The sequence below is a fragment of the Abramis brama genome, assembly GCF_963993115.1.
Source record: "Abramis brama genome assembly, chromosome: 2".
NCBI classification, from domain to species: domain Eukaryota; kingdom Metazoa; phylum Chordata; class Actinopteri; order Cypriniformes; family Leuciscidae; genus Abramis; species Abramis brama.
Window position 1 is genome coordinate 61,669,985 of NC_139964.1, and position 18,902 is coordinate 61,688,886.

At 36.8% G+C, this 18,902-nt stretch overlaps 1 protein-coding gene across 1 annotated transcript; it reads left to right on the forward strand.

Moving 5' to 3' along the window:
- Window positions 1-7,230: 7,230 nt before the first annotated feature.
- Window positions 7,231-18,684, forward strand: LOC311073938 (interferon-induced GTP-binding protein MxB). The gene is made up of 12 exons (XM_084100053.1): window positions 7,231-7,886; window positions 10,989-11,126; window positions 11,203-11,357; window positions 11,517-11,655; window positions 11,730-11,928; window positions 12,041-12,119; window positions 12,206-12,328; window positions 12,441-12,582; window positions 12,880-13,038; window positions 16,990-17,066; window positions 17,341-17,583; window positions 17,673-18,684. Exons 1-12 carry the CDS (start codon window positions 7,688-7,690, stop codon window positions 17,895-17,897), a joined length of 1,878 nt encoding a protein of 625 aa, XP_083956179.1. The 5' UTR covers window positions 7,231-7,687; the 3' UTR covers window positions 17,898-18,684.
- The last annotated feature ends 218 nt before the right edge of the window (window positions 18,685-18,902 follow it).

The following is an 18,902-nucleotide window of genomic DNA, read 5'->3' on the forward strand; positions in this document are numbered from 1 at the left end:
AGCTTTGTTGAAGATTCAAAATATGAATTGCCATGGATGAATAATCTATCAGCCAAGAGAGGTGTTAGGACACAACATTAATCCATTACAAATCAATAAAAATAATACTCAGTTACCGAATGTTGAAGGAATTGTAGCTTTTGGAGTCATATTTGCTGAATAAACCATGACAGGGTGAAAAAGACACAGATATAAAGAGTCTTGTATCACAGTAAACAAGGGGTTAAATTTGCGACAAGCACTGTAAACTTCACAGCAGTCCATCTGGTTGTCTATGCGTATTTGGGACAAGGCCTTATTGGCACAAATATGTTGCCATGGTCAACGTCATGATTCAGAATATATTTCATCACTCAGTGCTGCAAATGACTAATCAGTATAACGTAATCTAGAGAGACGTCACAATTAGCTGTATTCAACAGATAAAAATCTTGAATAAATAATCTCAACATTACAGATATCTTTGACTACATCCTTTAAATTAGTTGGCTGACTCTAAAACTGGAGCTCAGTTTCCATTCCCACCCAAACAAAAACTTCAGGATGGCTTGTTTCAGCTGCCTGACTTTCAAAACACATCCAGTCGTGCTGATATGCTGATAGCACCACATGCAATGTCTAATACTGAGGCTTGGGTGGGCTTGGAGAACCAGCTAATGTATAAAATCACACGATCAAATGGGGTCACAATAATGCTTCTTCGAGACTCTAGATGTAATGGGAAATATCTGACACAGAATAAATATTTTAAAAACTCATTTATATAACAATATTTACAACATCTTTCAATGTCCCTGAAAATGTGTTCTGGTCAATAAACACTGGTCAAACAGCCAGTGATACTAACAGTCCTCCAAGGCATTGAGCAGAGTTTGTGCATTACTTTGAACTTGCACCTTGTTGGTTTTGAGAAGAATAGTCCAAAAGAAAGCACAGAATGAATTAAAACCATTCTTTGAAGCAGTTTTGGTAAACAAACAGTATAAACAACTGCTGTACTTTTTCAGCAACAATTTACAAAAACGTCATATTTGAAATTATGCAGAATACAATATGTTGACAGAAGAATTCCTGTTCTTTTTTACAGTGTTAAAAATTATGTGATGACCTGAGGAATAAAAAATAAAAAAAATAAAAAAGGATTTGCCAAGAGCTATACACAACTTTTAAATGAAAGCATTTTCTTTTTTTCATAAGTCATGATACATAGGCCAACATAATAGGCTACGTAAGGGTTTAAACTTTAGAAATGACTTGATCCTGCTTTTATTATCATGGTCAGAAGACCTGCAATTCAGCAGACAGTGCTGCTCTGTTCACCTAATCATCTCTGTAGTCTGATTATGGATAAATACCCCCCTCTACAGGGTATTTAAGAGACAAAAACGATTTCAACGGAAACTAAGCATGCAGCCTAGTAATATTGATTTAACATTAACATTCAATTCACAAAAACATAATACATTTCATGAATGAACTTAATTAAGTTATATACATAACATTATTAGCCTTTTATTATGTTTCAAAATATCAATAATATTGCAAATAATGTATGGCTATAATTTTTTAAAAGTGGGTGATGATCTGGACATTAGGACAGTGAGAACAGTGTGTATTATTTACTGATAAATTGTATAAACAGTAATTTAGATGACTGATTTTATAATCTTAGTCAAAGCTGAATGACCATATGAGAAAATGGATGGATTTAGGCAAGTATGTAAACTATAGGCCTATAAAAAAAAAAGGCCCAGAGCTAGAAAAACTTACAATGCAGTAAAATGTAAAACAGTTACATAAATGATTTCTTCAGTACTCTACTCTACTCTAGAAAAATGGTTCTAAACGGTACCAAATTAGGGTTCGTCGGCTTGTAAAAATAGCAGAACCCTTTTTGGTGCCAAATAGAACTCTTTTTATAAGGTTCCACAAAGAACCATGCTCTGAAAGTGCTATATAGGACCTTAATTGTGTTATAAACAACCTTTTCAATTATATTTATTTTAATTAATATTAATATTATCAGTATCTTCATATTGTTAATATTACTATTATTAATATTTTTTTATATAAATTATTTGTAAGCATCTGAAATGCACAATTGAGTTTAGAGTTACATCGTGTCTCTTCCATTTGATTATGTAAAAACAATTATGTTAATGAAGGCCCAAATTAGCAAAAATGGACAGTATGAGCCCTTTACCATGTTAAAAGGAAAAAGTGATATAAAATCATGGTATAGCTTTAATGTTTTTGTGATTAGGTATGTTTAGGCATAAAGTTATAATAATAATAAAAAAATCAAACAATATGGATCATAAATTCCATATCTCTGTTACTTTGTGGAGAAGAGAAGATGAGTATCCTTAACTGAACAGAGTTGCTCACACTAACATGTTCTGTTAAACTAAAAAGAGAAAAATACATGATTTTTAGGAAATGATTGTTACAATTTTGTTACAAAATTGTTACAAAGTTATAATTTATAGACATTTTAAGAAAGAAATCATTTACCTGTTGAGAGTATGTTGACAGTCTGTGTAGTTGTATAGCTGAGCTCCAGAAAATCAGTAATGAGGTGGCTTTGACAGTTACAGATTTTTTTAAAAAAGAAAAGAAAACGGGAATAAAGAACCCTAAACTCTAAACAAAGAACCATTTCACCATATAAAGGGTTCTTCAGGATGATACGGTACTAAATATAACTGTTAATACGTGTAAAGAACCTTTAAAGAACCATCTTTTTTCAGAGTGTACCTTACGCCAGGTTCACACTGCGTTTGCAGTGCGTATGCAGTGTGTAGGCCTATCTGTAGTATGTATGCAGTGCAGAGGCAGCAAAAGCTCACTGTGCTTTCACATATGACGTGTTTGCAGTTCGCAACTGATCCGTGGCTGTATACCACAAACCGAGGCTGTAACCATCGTTGTGTCTCAATTCGCTTACTTCTACTACTGTGTGAAGAAAATGTATATGCTTTTGAGTGTGTAGCAGAATAGTAGGCAAGCTTTGTGACATACTGGGCGTTTCTAAATACTAAGTACGCAAAGTTCAGACTTGCGTCCTTACTTCGGACTTGCCAAGTTCGACTCAGGAGAACGAACTCCGCAAGTCCTAATTCTGCAAATGGTACAGCAGCATACTTGATAGCGTCACTCAGCTTTCTCTGGCTACGCGGTTATCTCTGTATATGTACACTGTAAGAAAAGTCCATAAAAAGGGCCCTACACTGTAAAAAAATTGCTGCCTTAAATTGTAAAGTACAATCAACTTGAATGTTTATGTAATTTCAAATTAAATTGCATTAAACTGACTTAAAAAATGAGTTAATCTTGTATGACAAAAAAAAAAAAGTAGAAAATGACTTAACTTATTTTGATGAGTTAATGCAATGTAAAAACATATGTTGTCATAACTTATTGATCATATAATTTTTTTTACAGTGTATATTTTAGGCAGCAATAAAACAAAATATGTTATAAATGTCTCGGTTACGTATGTAACCTTTGTTCCCTGGAGTAGGTGTGATTCCGTCGCTATGGGAACAACGGTGGGACGAATGTCTGAAGCCTTCATACCATCACGCCAATATGATTGGCCAGTAGCGCTTAGCACCACCCTAAGAATATGTATACATACATATTAGTGTGCTGCACGCTATTTCCATGATGAAGGAAGCACTATTCAAAATATGGGAAGGCCGGCATCGCAGTGTCTCGTTCCCTACTCAGGGAACAAAGGTTACATTCGTAACCGAGACGTTCCATTTCATAGGTCTCTCAACACTGTGATTCCGTCGCTATGGGAACGATATACCATAACACCTTCACTTACCTGAGAATAGCTGGAAGACCGTGGAAAGCGTCCGCTCAAGCAGATAAGACCTGGGAGCCAGGAGCCATCCTCACGTCCAGACCGTAGAACTTGATAAAGGTGTTCGGAGAAGACCATTCTGCTGCAACACAAATATCCACTAAAGAAGAGTCTCTGAAAAGAGCCTGAGAAAAAGCCATTCCTCTAGTGGAATGAGCCCGCACACCTAGGCGAAGCCAAACCACATGCCTCATAGGCCGCCGAGATAGCCTTAAAGGTCCCGTTCTTCGTGATCCCATGTTTCAAACTTTAGTTAGTGTGTAATGTTGTTGTTAGAGTATAAATAATATCTGTAAAATTATAAAGCTCAAAGTTCAATGCCAAGCGAGATATTTTATTTAACAGAAGTCGCCTACATCGAACGGCCCGTTTGGACTACATCCCTCTACTTCCTTTTTAATGACATCACTAGAACAGTTTTTTGACTAACCTCCGCCCACAGAAATGCTCCCTCAACTCTACCGAAATTCGTTTATGTACTTGCGCACTTCTTATAACTTACTGTGTTTACTCAGCTCTTACGGTGATTTTCTGAAGTAAAACTGAGGCTTCATCTTTTGTGTGATGTACAATAAACTTTATTAAACTCATCAGTATATGTTTGATCATCATTCAGACAGCAGACTTGTAGGCTATTAATAAATAATGGATACATACAAGCAGATGACAAATACGTTATAATAACCGTAATTAAACTACTAAACTATACCTGTTCCATCTCTATACAGCACTCTGACTCTGTAGGCATTATTGTCCGACTCAGAACACCGTTACTGAGAGTTTCTGATATTATCATCATTCCGTGAGATGAAATTGTCCTGAGAGACTGAGCGCGAGCTCATGAAGCTCCGCCCCCTGGGTCGTCCAGCAGCAGCTTATTTGCATTTAAAGGGCACACACTAAAACAGCGCGTTTTTCTGTGCCCCAAAAAATGACAATTTAAACATGCTGTAAAAAAATGATCTGTTGGGTATTTTGAGCTGAAACTTCACATACACACTCTGGGGACATCAGAGACTTATTTTACATCTTGTGAAAAGGGGCATAATACGGGACCTTTAATCACCCAATGAGACATTCTCTGTTTGGTGACGGCAGCTCATCTGTTTTTGCCACCAAAACACACTAACAATTGCTCTGATCTACGCCATAGGCTGAGCGGTCAACATAGATCTTCAATGCCCTCACAGGGCAGAGGCCGAGAGGCCGCGCGTCACTCCCAGTCTTCAAGTCAGGAGGGGAAAAAGCCTCCAAAACCACTTGCTGGGAACGAAAAGGGGTTGACACAACCTTAGAAACATACTCTGGCCTAGGTCACATCAAGACTTTAACCAGCCCTGGGGCAAAGACCATACAGGAAGGGCTGATAGAAAGAGCCTGCAGGCCCCCTATTCTCTTAAGAGAGGAAAGAGCCACCAAAAGAACTGTCTTAAGAGTCAAAAACCTTTCTGACACAGATTCTAATGGTTCGAATGGATGATCTGCCAGACCTTCCATAACAATAGCTAAATCCCAAGAGGGAATTCGTACAGGGCAGAAAGGCCTAAGTCGCCTCGTCCCTTGTAGAGCAGTGAGCAAGAGCGTCCGAACATAGCTAAGCAGGAAGCAAATTGTAGAGTAGAGGGCTGCTTTGGGGCAAGCAGTGAACGTAAAGTGGAATACGTTTTTGCACCACACACGCACTGAGCAGCCATGGAACGTTTCTTTGCATCATCCTCAATATCATTTGCAAAAAACACATATTCACCCTCCCTGGGGGAAAACAGGAACGCCCTCCCCAGGCTTTAGCCTCTTAAAGGAACCTCACTATTGAATAGTCAGTCAATACATTAGGATACAATAGCTACAATACTCTAGGAGGCTACAATGGTAAAGTTAAATAGCCTTATTATATAAAGTCATTAAACTTCCTCGATAAAAAGGGGTGGATCAAAAATACATCCAGGGATTTGAACCATTTTGGTAACCATTTTTTTATATATACAATAAAGCATAAAGAAATAGAACCGTGAAGGACATTCTATTTCTAGTAGGGAAATAATCATTTCGAACTATTTACAAACAATATTTGCATTAATTTGCATTCAAATATGTACATATGAATTAGGCCTACTTTTATTTGTATGCCTATTTCGAAAACGTCTCGTCACACTAAGTTATGAACTAGGCTATACATTAATCACGTAAATGCATATTTTCAATTCAAAACAGCCTTGTCCCCCTCAATGTAGGCTACACTGCCATTCAAAAGTTTGAGATAGGTAAGATTTTTAATGTTTTTAAAATAAGTCTCTTATGCTCACCAAGGTCGCATTTATTTGATTAAAAAACAACAACCAAAAAAAAAAAAAAAAAAAAAGTTTAAAATAACTATTATCTATTTGAATATATTTTAAAATGTAGCCTAATTTATTCCTGTGATCAAAGCTGAATCTTCAGCATGACTACTTAGTGTCCCATGGTCCTTTAGAAATCATTCTAATATGCTAATTTGATGCTAAAAAAACACATACTTTATTATTATCAATGTTTAGAACAGTTGTGGATTTTTTTTTCAGGATTCTTTGACGAATAGAAAGTTATATTTCATTTATTTGGAATAGAATCTTTTGTAACATTATAAATGTCTTTACTGTAACTTTTTATCAATTTAATGCATCCTTGCTGAATAATGTATTAACTCTGATATCATGTTTTTATGTTTATAAATTATGTGTGAATATTTCCTTTACATATTTCCTTTATACTCTGTCAGCGCGATCTCTATATGGGTTATGTGATTGTTTTTATATATAATGGAAATAAATAACAGCACTTTTGAATAATGAATAATTGAATAATGAATCTTGTTCATTATATTTATTTTCATATAAAAGCAAGAGAACTTAAATTACATTCATTTTATTAGCAATACTGTGCATGAGTGTAAATCGTGCAATATCCACCTTTGACATCGCAGGTGTCTGATCCATTATTTCTATAGGTTATACAAAAAAAGACAAAAGTGGACAAAATAAATAAATAAGCTGATCTATAGCATGTAAAATGGTGGTAGCCTAGTCTATGAACGGCACACCCCCCTAAGCTCACAGAAATGGTTAGACCCAACCCAAGTCTTCAGCAGCCAATGACACTGACCTGTTCAAACTGATTTTTTAACGTTTCACACATATTTTACATGTATTTAATGCGTATCTCATGTGTTAAATACGCGTTGAATACGCATATTTAACGCGCTGATTTGTCACGCGAATTCAACGTGTATTTAACGCGTTAAATACGCGTTGTTGACGTGTTAAAATTCACGTGTTTTTGGCGCTTTTGGCTTTCCACATGGGACACTTCTGAAACGCAACGCGTCGCGGCTGGTGTAAACACAAGCATTCATGCTAGAGTGGCTGCGATCAGCTCTGGTGGCCGTGTCGCAGCCGTAACGCGCCGCAGACGTGTAAATACGGGGTAAAATAAACTATAATAAGATAGTTTACAAGTAGTATTAGTATAACTATAAATAAGTATTTTCCCTAATACATTTCCAGTCCACTTTGACTGTACAATAAACCTCACGATATGGTTATTTTTCATGTAGGCTATTGAAATTGAGAAATGAAACCGTACAGGGGATGAAACGAAACTATTGTGATATCCAGGAAATGAAACTAAGCAAGTCAGGATTCACTTTACCGGTAAAGAGCAGCATCACTGAGACAATCATTTCGAGGAGTGCGCGAACATACAGCGCCAGACATATCGACTTGAAGTAGCTTAGGCTATTTCTCTTTTTTATTTAGACATTTCCGTCGTTGTTTGAGGATGGAGAAAATTAGTTATACATTCAGTCAGCAATATGAGGAAAAAATCCGCCCTTGCATCGACACTATCGACAATTTACGGTCTTTGGGAGTCGAAAAGGACCTGGCGTTGCCTGCCATCGCTGTCATTGGAGACCAAAGCTCAGGAAAGAGTTCTGTTCTGGAGGCGCTGTCAGGGGTAGCGTTACCCAGGGGTAGTGGTAAGGAGAACACATAAAATTAAAACATACACCAATGTTAATTGTATTGCTTTTTACGTAATTAACTTTTACATTTCTATCAAATGTGGATGTACCATATGCACAGTGATGATACTCTCTATACCATGATACAGAATGATTTCCAAAATGATTTACAGAATGACGAAAAAGAAGTTTATTCAAGTGTTCTATTAGTATACTTCTTTTAAACTCAAAATAAGAAAGTATACTTTCAGTCTACATTTGATATACTTCTCAGAAATACTACTTAACATTAGGCTACACTTAAAAGTTTACTTGACTTATACTGAGAGAAAAGTCCAAGTATATTTGGCCTATACTTGTACTCAATCTTTTGATCAATATATACTTAAAAATATACTCTTGTACTCTTTTCATCGAGTAGACTATTAAATATACTTTTTTAACAGTTTTTCATATACAGTCTTCTGAAATTTACATTGTTTGAAAATATTGATTAAAAACAGATATGTTTCTAATTCTGCGTATCTGAATTTGTGTGTAGGCTAGTCCACTGGTAGTGCACATAGGAATTTACTCTTTACTCTTTCCCCACAATTGACTGAATTTTCCAGTTATCCATGTTTTCAGTGTAATACGGTAGGGGGCGCTATGACACATCTTCTAGTACAGAATCTCTGGATCACATATACAAATATATATAAACTAAAACAGAAATAAATAAAGTATAACTTATGTGATTAACTATCCTTAGCAACGAATATGGCACTGTGATGGTATACCGGGATATCATTATTTTTTTTTATTTTTTTTTAATATTCATATAACCTACCTTATAATTTAGGGGGAGCGCGGGGCACAACGTAACACGGGTGTAACACACTTGTTTTAAATACTTCCACACATGCTAGCATGACGAAACTTGGTGTATTTACTACTTTTTTTTGGAAGATATCCATAGACATTAATTAAACCATAGCAAAAGTAAATTCATCTCTATTTTTTGTGTTTATTTAAAATGAGACAAATCTGATATTATTTTAATCTCCAATATGTTATAACAGTTGAGATAGTTCTTTAATGCTTCGCTAACTAGCAGAAGACACCAGCCGGGTTTAAATCCCAGTTGTGCAGGTGGGGCATGTTGTCACACTGCATTACAATGTCCCCCTATTAGAAATATGCTATTATATTCTATACTTTTATTAATTCTATTGAGAAAACATGAGAAAAAGGTGAATAAAGCTGAGAGTCAATGTTCAGAAATTACTAATTATTTATTTGTTTTGAACTATGTTGTATAGCTGTGTTTTCATGTGTTCGTAGTCAAAGCTAAAAAATTAGTTTATATTCAATTATTAAAAAATGCCATTATTTTATATGAAAAAGTTAATAATTGTATTTTATTTAGAAAATATTTTAGTTTGTCTTGTATATTTTTTTATTAGATCAGATAACATTTTAAGCTGTCATATGGTCATGTTACAATGTGCCCCTCACATGTTACAATGTACCCCACCTATGGGGCATGTTGTCACATTTCACTTCCATTCTTTTGGGGTATATCAAGAAAAAAGTATACTGTATTAATAAAACAAAACCACATAATTGTACTAGACATGTGTGTAATTAATGTGGGGAAAAAAAATACTCTGAACCATAAGTAGATTTACACAAACTGAGAAAGTCAAAAATTGTTACTTTTTAGCAATCAGGTTGAGTGGGACACTTTGCTAGGGTTAAAGGGACACTTTGGTTAAAATGAACATGAGAAATGCAACCCCAATTCCAATGAAGTTGGGACATTGTGTAAAACGTAAATAAAACCAGAATACATGCATTGAAAATGTGTGGCGCATTATGAAGCGCAAAATACAACAACGGAGACCTTCAATTAATTAATACTTGGAAGGATTTTTTAAAAATGCATTTCTGGAACTAATGCAAAAATTGTAACATTGTAAACTTCACTCTACATTCAATGAATGGAAATTTCATTAAGCCTACATCCTTTTACCACCTTTTAACAACTTCAGTGAACACATCCAAGACAGATGAAGTCATCATCATCCATAAGTCCGTTGAGCTCTCCGCAGGACTCATGATACCACTGTTGGCAGTGGCAGCAAGCCACCCATTCCTCATTGGCCTTTGGGTCACTTGCATCCCCATAGACCCCCTTGCAACCAGTACAGGGGTCACTTCCCTGAACTGTTTGCAGGGGAGGAACGGCAGCTTTTTGGGGGCGGACACCAGAAGGCTTACGCACTTTGGTTGTTTTTGGTTTATTTTTGTCTGCTTTGGCCTGGACAAAGTTGAAGTGTTCCTGGCTTGTTAGGTGGTAGCTGGGTGGCCTCGCCATCATCCTCTTCTTTCCCCTCTCTCTTGTAGGTACTTCAAAAAGGTCTGAGAATCTTACAATGGAAGCCCACTCAGCTGTTGAAGTGCTGGGTAGAGAGGGTGGCCCAGTTGTGAGGGTGGAGGTATGGGGGGCTGGCCTAGTTGTGAGGGTGGAGGCATGGGGGGAGGCATGGGGGGAGGCATGGGGGGCTGGCCCAGTTGTGAGGGTGGAGGCATGGGGGGCTGGCCCAGTTGTGAGGGTGGACGTATGCGCGTCCTCATCAGGCTGGCTGGTTACCACCACTTCTTCCACACCAAAATAAATGTCCTCCTCTGACAACAGAAGGGTTTCTGATGTTTCCTCAATCACCCTTTCAGTGACACATTATTATTACTTATAACTTTAAAATGTTATCTTCTTGTTCATGAAATGGCTGCACTGTGTTTGCTAGCATTAGCCCTAAAACTGTCCCACTCAACCTGTAATGCACTGTCCCACTCAACCTAGCACTGTCGGGTTGAGTGGGACAGTGCTGTGAATCTAATTTTCACAAATATTTTACACACATGACGACAGGAGGGTGACGACGGTGTGTAAATTGAGTTACCCCTCCCACTTCTGCTAGTTTTACTGGGATATATTATCCCATGCGAATTGGCCATTACTATTACAGATGTCCTGTGGTAAAATTACATTACTCCATCTACCCTTGTAAAGCTAATCCCGTCCGAATAGGGCTTAAGGCTAAAACTATGTCTGGCCTCTACCATTTTGTACAGGAATTGTTACACGATGCCCTCTTGAGATCAAGATGATAAGAACTAAGGGCGAGGACAAATGGCATGGGAGAATCAGTTACCAGAACTATGAGGAAGACATTGATGACCCAGCAGAAGTGGAGAAAAAGATTCGTGAAGGTATAAAATGCTTGCTTGAATGTATCCAGAGGTCTCTCTAAGTCAGCATTTCAACAATATCTTATTATTTTTGTAGCCCAAGATGAGATGGCTGGAGTAGGTGTTGGTATTAGTGATGAACTCATCAGTCTGCAGATCCATTCTGCCAATGTTCCGGACCTCACTCTCATTGACCTCCCTGGGATTGCACGAGTGGCAGTCAAAGGTCAGCCTGAAAATATTGGAGATCAGGTAAATTTAACTTTCTCATAATGTTCTTTTTGTAGTCTATGATTTGTTTTTTGTTTTTTTTACTTCACTATATTTTTCATATGATATTTTGTTGGAAAGAACATTGTGATATAATGGTCTGTTTAAAGACACAGGAACATTAATGAAATGCATTTCCAGATTAAGAGACTGATCAGGAAGTTTGTTACAAAGCAAGAAACAATCAACCTGGTTGTTGTGCCATGCAATGTTGACATCGCGACCACAGAAGCACTGCAGATGGCTCAGGAGGAGGACCCTGAGGGCGAAAGAACTTTAGGTGTGCATTACTCATTGCAATGCTATACATCAAACTGAATCAGACTCAGTATAACTATTGTTTGTCTACTACAGGCATCTTAACAAAGCCGGATCTGGTGGATAAGGGCACTGAAGGGACAGTGGTAGACATTGTGCACAATGAGGTCATTCACCTTACTAAAGGCTACATGATTGTAAGGTGCAGGGGACAAAAAGAGATTATAGATCAGGTCACTCTTAATGAGGCCACAGCAACAGAGAATGCCTTCTTCAAAGACCATCCTCATTTCAGGTGGGTAAATGGTCACAACATATAGTTAGTTATTGAGATTCAAGCTGACCTTTTCAATTTTTCTAAGTAAATCACCTGCAGTATGTATCACCTGCCTTTTTTTTTCTCCCAGCAAACTCTATGAAGAAGGTTTTGCTACTATTCCTAAGTTGGCTGAGAAACTAACAATTGAGTTGGTTCATCACATTCAGGTGAAATAATCTTTATTAACAAAAAAAAGCCTACAGAATTTTTTGACTCATAATAAACATAGCTCATTTTCATAATTGCTGTGTAGAAATCCCTGCCTCGGTTAGAAGAACAAATCGAGGCGAAGCTCGCTGAAACACAGAAGGAACTGGAAGCATATGGCAACGGACCCCCATCAGATCCTGCAGAAAGAATGAGCTTTCTCATTGATGTGAGTACAACCATGAAATTTACACAGCTACTATATCAAAGAAGTGTGAATATTTAGTCACATTAATATAAGTGAGTAACTAAAATCTTTCACATTTTATCGCTGAATTTAGAAAGTTACATCTTTCACACATGATACCCTCAATCTGACCACTGGAGAAGAGGTTAAATGTGGATCAGATCTACTAATTTTTCCAGAACTTCGTGAAGAATTTGCAAAATGGGATGGCTTCTTGGATCGTTCAGGATATTCCTGTGAGTGAAGCACTGTTGCTTTTGTTTGTTTGTTTGTTTAAAAATACTTTAACCATATCCACATCTGCACAAAATTTTTCCAACCTAAATCGCTAATTTAATCTAAGTAACATTTTTGATGCTTTTATGAAAAAAAAACCTGTAATTTTTGGATTATTTGACAACTTTTATTTCCTTTAATGTATGAAAAGCATACAGTATGCTTTTTTTAATTTGATTATTTATTTATTTAATTTTGAAAAAAATCTGACCTCTGAAAAAATGTGCCTTCTGACATTATTCATAAATCCTTTGCAGTCAACACAAAGATTGAGAAAGAAGTTGATAACTATGAAGCCAAATATCGAGGAAGAGAGCTTCCAGGATTCATCAATTACAAGACCTTTGAAGGGCTTGTTAGGGATCAGATCAAGCTGTTGGAAGAACCTGCCTTAAAGACGCTGAAAACTATCTCTGGTTTGTGTTTTTAAAAAATATATTTTTATACTTCATTTCTGCAGTTTTTTAAATATTTTTATAATGTTTTGAATATTTTCATATGGATCTTGCTTTGTGCACAGGTCCTTTGTCATTATGAAACTGGTGGAGTAACCACAAGTGAACTTTCCGGTTTATCCAATAGATTTGTTGATTGTTTCATTTGTTGACAATACGTTTTGTTGCCTAGTGGATAAATATCAAATATCACATTGAAAGGTGACTAATTAACTCAACATTCTGTCTTCAAGTAAAGCATGTAACCTTAAGTTGCTACAGGTAGAGTTTCCTTTAATTACAATTTTAATTATAATTAACATATAATTATAAATATAATTATTTTAATTAACATCTTGCTTTGGATAAAGGCATTACAGTGCAGTTTCTCCTGACACCTGGATTCACTGGATAATCAAACTTTCAAGCTGGAAGTTTGGTAAAGAAGCTATATTAAGTCAAGTCATCTTCATTTATATAGCGCTTTTAACAACGTAGATTGTTCCAAAGCAGCTTTACATTGATAATAGGAAATTCAAGTAACAGAGATTGTTTTGGCTTTATAGCAGCTCTAGAATAAAGTTATTGTCCAGCTAAAGTTAGTTTCATTGATTCACTTCCGTCACAACGATCAGTAGTTAACTTAGGGGCTGCTAACACAACACCGTTTTAACAGAAAACTCTTAAGTTCTTTCTGTGCAAACGTCAAAAACTCGAACCAGTGAGAACGCCAGTGGCGTGCACATGCACGTTACGAGTTTGGTCTATAGGTATGTGCATTTGAATATATGTGCGCAGGTGTGTAGTCCTTCCCTACAAATCAACCCTCAACATACTACTTGTCTGGCCTTAAAATTTATAATACAGAATTTTTATCGCTTCCGCGTACTGTAAAGGGAGGGGAGGGAGGCCTTCACAGGGGAGATACTAGTTGACATTTCAGGACTGCGTTGTCGTCGCGTCCAGGCGCAGGTCCTTCATCAGATCTGGATACAGCCTGGATCCGGCGGACTGCAGTAAACCTCGGGATAAACAGAGAGACTAATATTAGCGTAGACGCCATTCTTCTTATGATGTAACAAGTACATCAGGATTTATGGGAAGTGTTCCCAGTTCCGGCTGACCTAATCTATGCAGCCTAACATTGAATTGTAAAAGTCTATAATGTGTTATGTGTATGCTAGGTCAAAGAGATGTGTTTTTAGTCTAGATTTGAACTGACAGAGTGTGACTGCTTCCCGGACAATGTTAGGAAGACTGTTCCAAAGTTTTGGTGCTAAATAGGAAAAGGATCAACCGCCAGCAGTCGATTTTGATATTCTAGGTATTATCAACTGGCCGGAATTTTGAGATCGCAATAGACGTGAAGGACTATAATGCGTTAAGAGCTTGCTCAAGTACTGCGGAGCTAAACCATTTAGTGCTTTGTAAGTAATCAGCAATATTTAAAAATGTATACGATGTTTAATAGGGAGCCAATGCAGTGTGGACAGAACCGGGCTAATATGGTCATACTTCCTGGTTCTATTAAGAACTCTAGCTTCTGCATTTTGGACCAGCTGTAGTTTGTTTATTAAGCATGCAGGGCAACCACCCATAATTGCATTACAATAATCTAGCCTTGATGTCATGACTAATTGGACTAATTGTTCCGCATTTGTCAATGAGAGCATATTATGTAATTTAGATATATTTTTAAGATGGAAAAATGCGGTTTTACAGATACTAGACACGTGACTTTCAAATGAAAGATTGGTATCCAAGAGCACACCCAGGTTCGACAACGAAGACTTGACAGAGCAGCCATCAAGTGTTAGATAGTATTCTAGATTATTACGTGAGGAAGTTTTTTGTCCAATAATTAGAATCTCTGTTTTTTCAGAATTAAGTAGTAGGAAATTACTAGTCATCCCATTTTTCATACCACCTGTGCATTCCGTTAATTTTGTGAATTGGTAAGTTTCGTCAGGGCGTGAAGAAATATAGAGCGGAGTATCATCAGCATAACAGTGAAAACTAATTCCATGCTTCCTAATGATATATCCCAAGGGTAGCATGTACAGAGTGAAAAGCAACAGCCCTAGTACTGAGCCTTGTGGTACGCCATACTGAACTTGTGATCAATGAGACATCTCTTCATTTACTGCTACAAACTGATAATGGTCTGATAAGTATGATTTAAACCATGTTAATGCAATTCTAACTAATGCCAACATAATTTTCGAGTCTATTTAAAAGAATGTTGTGGTCAATGGTGTCAAATGCAGCACTAAGATCAAGTAACACTAATAGAGAGATACAACCACGATCGGATGATAAGAGCAAATCATTTGAAACTCTAACGAGAACTGTCTCGGTACTATGGTACGGTCTAAATCCTGACTGAAAATCCTTGCAGATAGCATTTCTTTCTAAAAAGGAACATAGTTGTGAAGATACTGCCTCTTCTAGTATCTTTGACAGAAAATGTAGATTTGAGATTGGCCTGTAGTTTTACTAATTCTGTATGATCAAGTTGCGTTTTTTTAACAAGCAGTTTAATCATAGCCAGCTTAAAAGTTTTTGGTACGTATCCTAATGACAAATATGAATTAATGATATTAAGAAGAGGATCTATGACCTCTGGAAGCATCTCTTTCAGTAGCTTGTCGGTATAGGGTCTAACATACATGTTGTCGATTTAGATAATTTAACGAGTTTAACGAATTCTTCCTCTTCTATAGCAATGAATGAATCAAATTTTTCCTTAGGGAGACTACAACACACTGCCTGGTGCGATACTGTTGTAGACGGTTGCATAGTAATAATTTTCTCCCTGATGTTATAAATCTTATAGGTAAAGAAGTTCATTACTGCTATGCTGCTTGGAAACTTCTGGGCTTGAAGCTTTATTTTTCGTTAGTTTAGCCACTGTTTCAAATAAATACCTAGGGTTTTGTTTATTTTCTTCTAATAGGCTTGAAAAATAAGCAGATCTATCAGCTTTTAAGGCCTCTCTGTATGCAATCGAGCTCTCTTTCCATGAAATGTGAAATACCTCTAGTTTTGTTTTCTTCCAGTTGCGCTCCATTTTTCTGGCTGCTCTCTTAAGGGCCCGAGTGTGCTCATTGTACCACGGCGTTGGACTATTTTCTTTAATCTTCTTTAAGCGCAACGGAGCAACTGTGTCTAAAATGCTGGAAAAGAGAGAGTTAAAAGTTTCTGTCACAATATCGAGTTCTTCTAAGCTATCTGGGACGCTGAGATGATGAAACTGATCAGGAGGTTTATTAATAAAGCAATCTTTAGTGGCAGAAGTGATAGGTCTAACATATTTGTAACACGGAGTAGGCTTTGCAGCCTTGGCTAAATTAAGTTTACACAAGACTAGATGATGATCTGAGATGTCATCGCTCTGCTGCAGAATTTCAACGGCATCAACATTGAGTAGGTCCTGACACGTGTTGTCTAACTCCAATAGAGTTAAGAATGTCTTTAAATGCCAATCCCAATGCATCTTTTTCGTTATTTACATGTATATTTAAATCACCAACAATTATGACTTTATCTGCAACCAGTACTAACTCCGATAGAAAGTCAGCAAATTCTTTGATAAAGTCTGTATGGTGCCTTGGTGGCCTGTATACAGTAGCCAGATCAAATCTCAAACGTGATTTATCATTTACACTATATATTGCTATATTAAGCACCAACACTTCAAAATAATTATTTTTTAAACTAGACTTCTTAGTAATTCTAAAAATATTACTATAAATTACAGCAACACCTCCCCCTTTGCCTTTCAGACGAGGTTCATGTTTATAACAGTAATCTTGCGGGGTGGACTCATTTAAAGTAATGTAATCGTTTGGTTTTAGCCAGGTTTCTGTCAAACACAGCACATCTAGATTATAGTCTGTAACTGTAATTAACAGTGTGTTTGTGTTTACATAGATGTGGTTAGAAGGAAGTTCATCCAGTTGGCCCAGTGCAGCTTCATTGGATTCCCTAATCTTCTGAAAACAGCAAAGGTATTTTTTTTTGAATGCCAATGTTTCTGGCAATACACAAATTCAGTGTTCATTTCGAACTACTTTCAGTTGGCTTTCTTGGACTGTTAAGTTGACAGTTTGACAAACTGATTGAGTGTTAATATTAAATTTCACACAAATAAATCACATAACTTTTCAGTGACAAATATTCAGTAATGCCTTTAAATAATAATAAAGGTATTTAAAGATTTTTCTGTTTTGTCACTTATAGAGAGTTACAATTTTTCAGTAATTCTTTTTAATACTTTCTAAGACTAAGATCGAAGCCATCAAGCTGGATAAAGAATCATTGGCAGAATCCATGCTGAGGACCCAATTCAAGATGGAGCTCATTGTTTACAGTCAAGATGGCACATACAGCCGGAGCCTGAGAGATGCAAAGGAAAAGATGGAAGAGGATGAAGACACTAAAGACCGTTTGAATTGCATAGGCATTAGCACAGACAGTCATGCCACTTTGCGAGAGATGAGGTTGCACCTTGAGTCTTACTACACGGTAAGTGTGCCAACTAAAGCTTTCTGTGCCATCAGTGGAAGCTCAAACTGTACTGTATTTCTGAGATGCTGTCTTATATACCTTACCAGATTGCAAGCAAGCGTCTAGCCGACCAGATCCCAATGGTGATCCGCTATATGTTGCTCCAGGAAGCAGCTTTGGAGCTGCAAAGGAGCATGTTGCAGTTGCTGCAAGATAAAGATGGTGTGGACAACCTGCTTAAAGAAGACTTTGACATTGGCCAAAAGCGGGAGAGCTTACTAAGTCGCCAGAAACGTCTGATGAAAGCACGCAGCCTCTTGGTTACCTATTAGAATTCACTTCATATAGTCGATTTCAACGGTTTTAATGCAACAATATGCTCATGAGGTTATAGCTTGAAATATTACATTTACATTACATTTTACATTTAATCATTGAATCATGGCATGCTGTCTTGCCCCACAAGCAATTTTTAACTACTGTAATTCGCTGTATAATGGCATTTCTCAGGCTTCCATCTCTTGTTCCAGCTGGTACAAACACAGCTGCTAGACTAATCAAAGGGAAACACAAACATGACCACATTACACATATTTTAATTTCTTTGCACTGGCTCCGTCAAGTATCAGATTGATTTTAAACTCATTATTTGCCTACAAAGTCCTCAAAAACCTGGCACCTCAATTAACTGATTTATGGGTCCTGTATACCCCTTCTAGAACCTTAAGATTTTGTGACCTTGGCCTACTCACTGTCTCTAGAGTTAAACTTAAAATCGTGTCTATTGCGCTTTCGATATACTGCTGGACCGAAACTCACTTGGAATAGCCTTCCTCTTTACATCAGGCACGGCCCATCTATCACTGCTTTTAAATCCTATCTTAAGACATTTATTCTCCCTGGCTTTTTAACATACCTTTAGTATGTTATTTTGTGTCTCTCTTTTTATAGTGTTGATTGTCTATTGTTTTTTTTATTTTGTTTTTATTTCTATATTTTGTTCTTTTAATTCATTGTGATTATTTTATCCATTGTAAAGCACTTTGGTCTACTTGGGTTGTATTTAAATGTGCAATATAAATAAACATTGATTGATTAATGTGCTGAAAAGTCTTAAGCAATACATTGTAGTATCTGCCAGTCTTTCACAGTCTTGGGGGTTAAAATCAACTTATCATCAGCATAATGATAACCCCAAAACTCACACATACCAGAAAAACTTTTACGTTCCAAAATAATAGAACATTAAACACTAACAGGAACAGGGTACTGTTTTACTTGAGGATACTCTCATAATGCACTTCATGACCAATGTGGACACTTGCACATTGATTATT

Bases quoted from the DNA above. Each gene is read 5' to 3' on its own strand.
- LOC311073938 (XM_084100053.1), top strand. From the start codon at position 7,688: ATGGAGAAAATTAGTTATACATTCAGTCAGCAATATGAGGAAAAAATC. The intron at 7,887-10,988 runs GTAAGGAGAACA...CATTTTGTACAG, and splicing joins AGCGTTACCCAGGGGTAGTG to GAATTGTTACACGATGCCCT. The intron at 12,583-12,879 runs GTGAGTGAAGCA...AATCCTTTGCAG, and splicing joins GGATCGTTCAGGATATTCCT to TCAACACAAAGATTGAGAAA.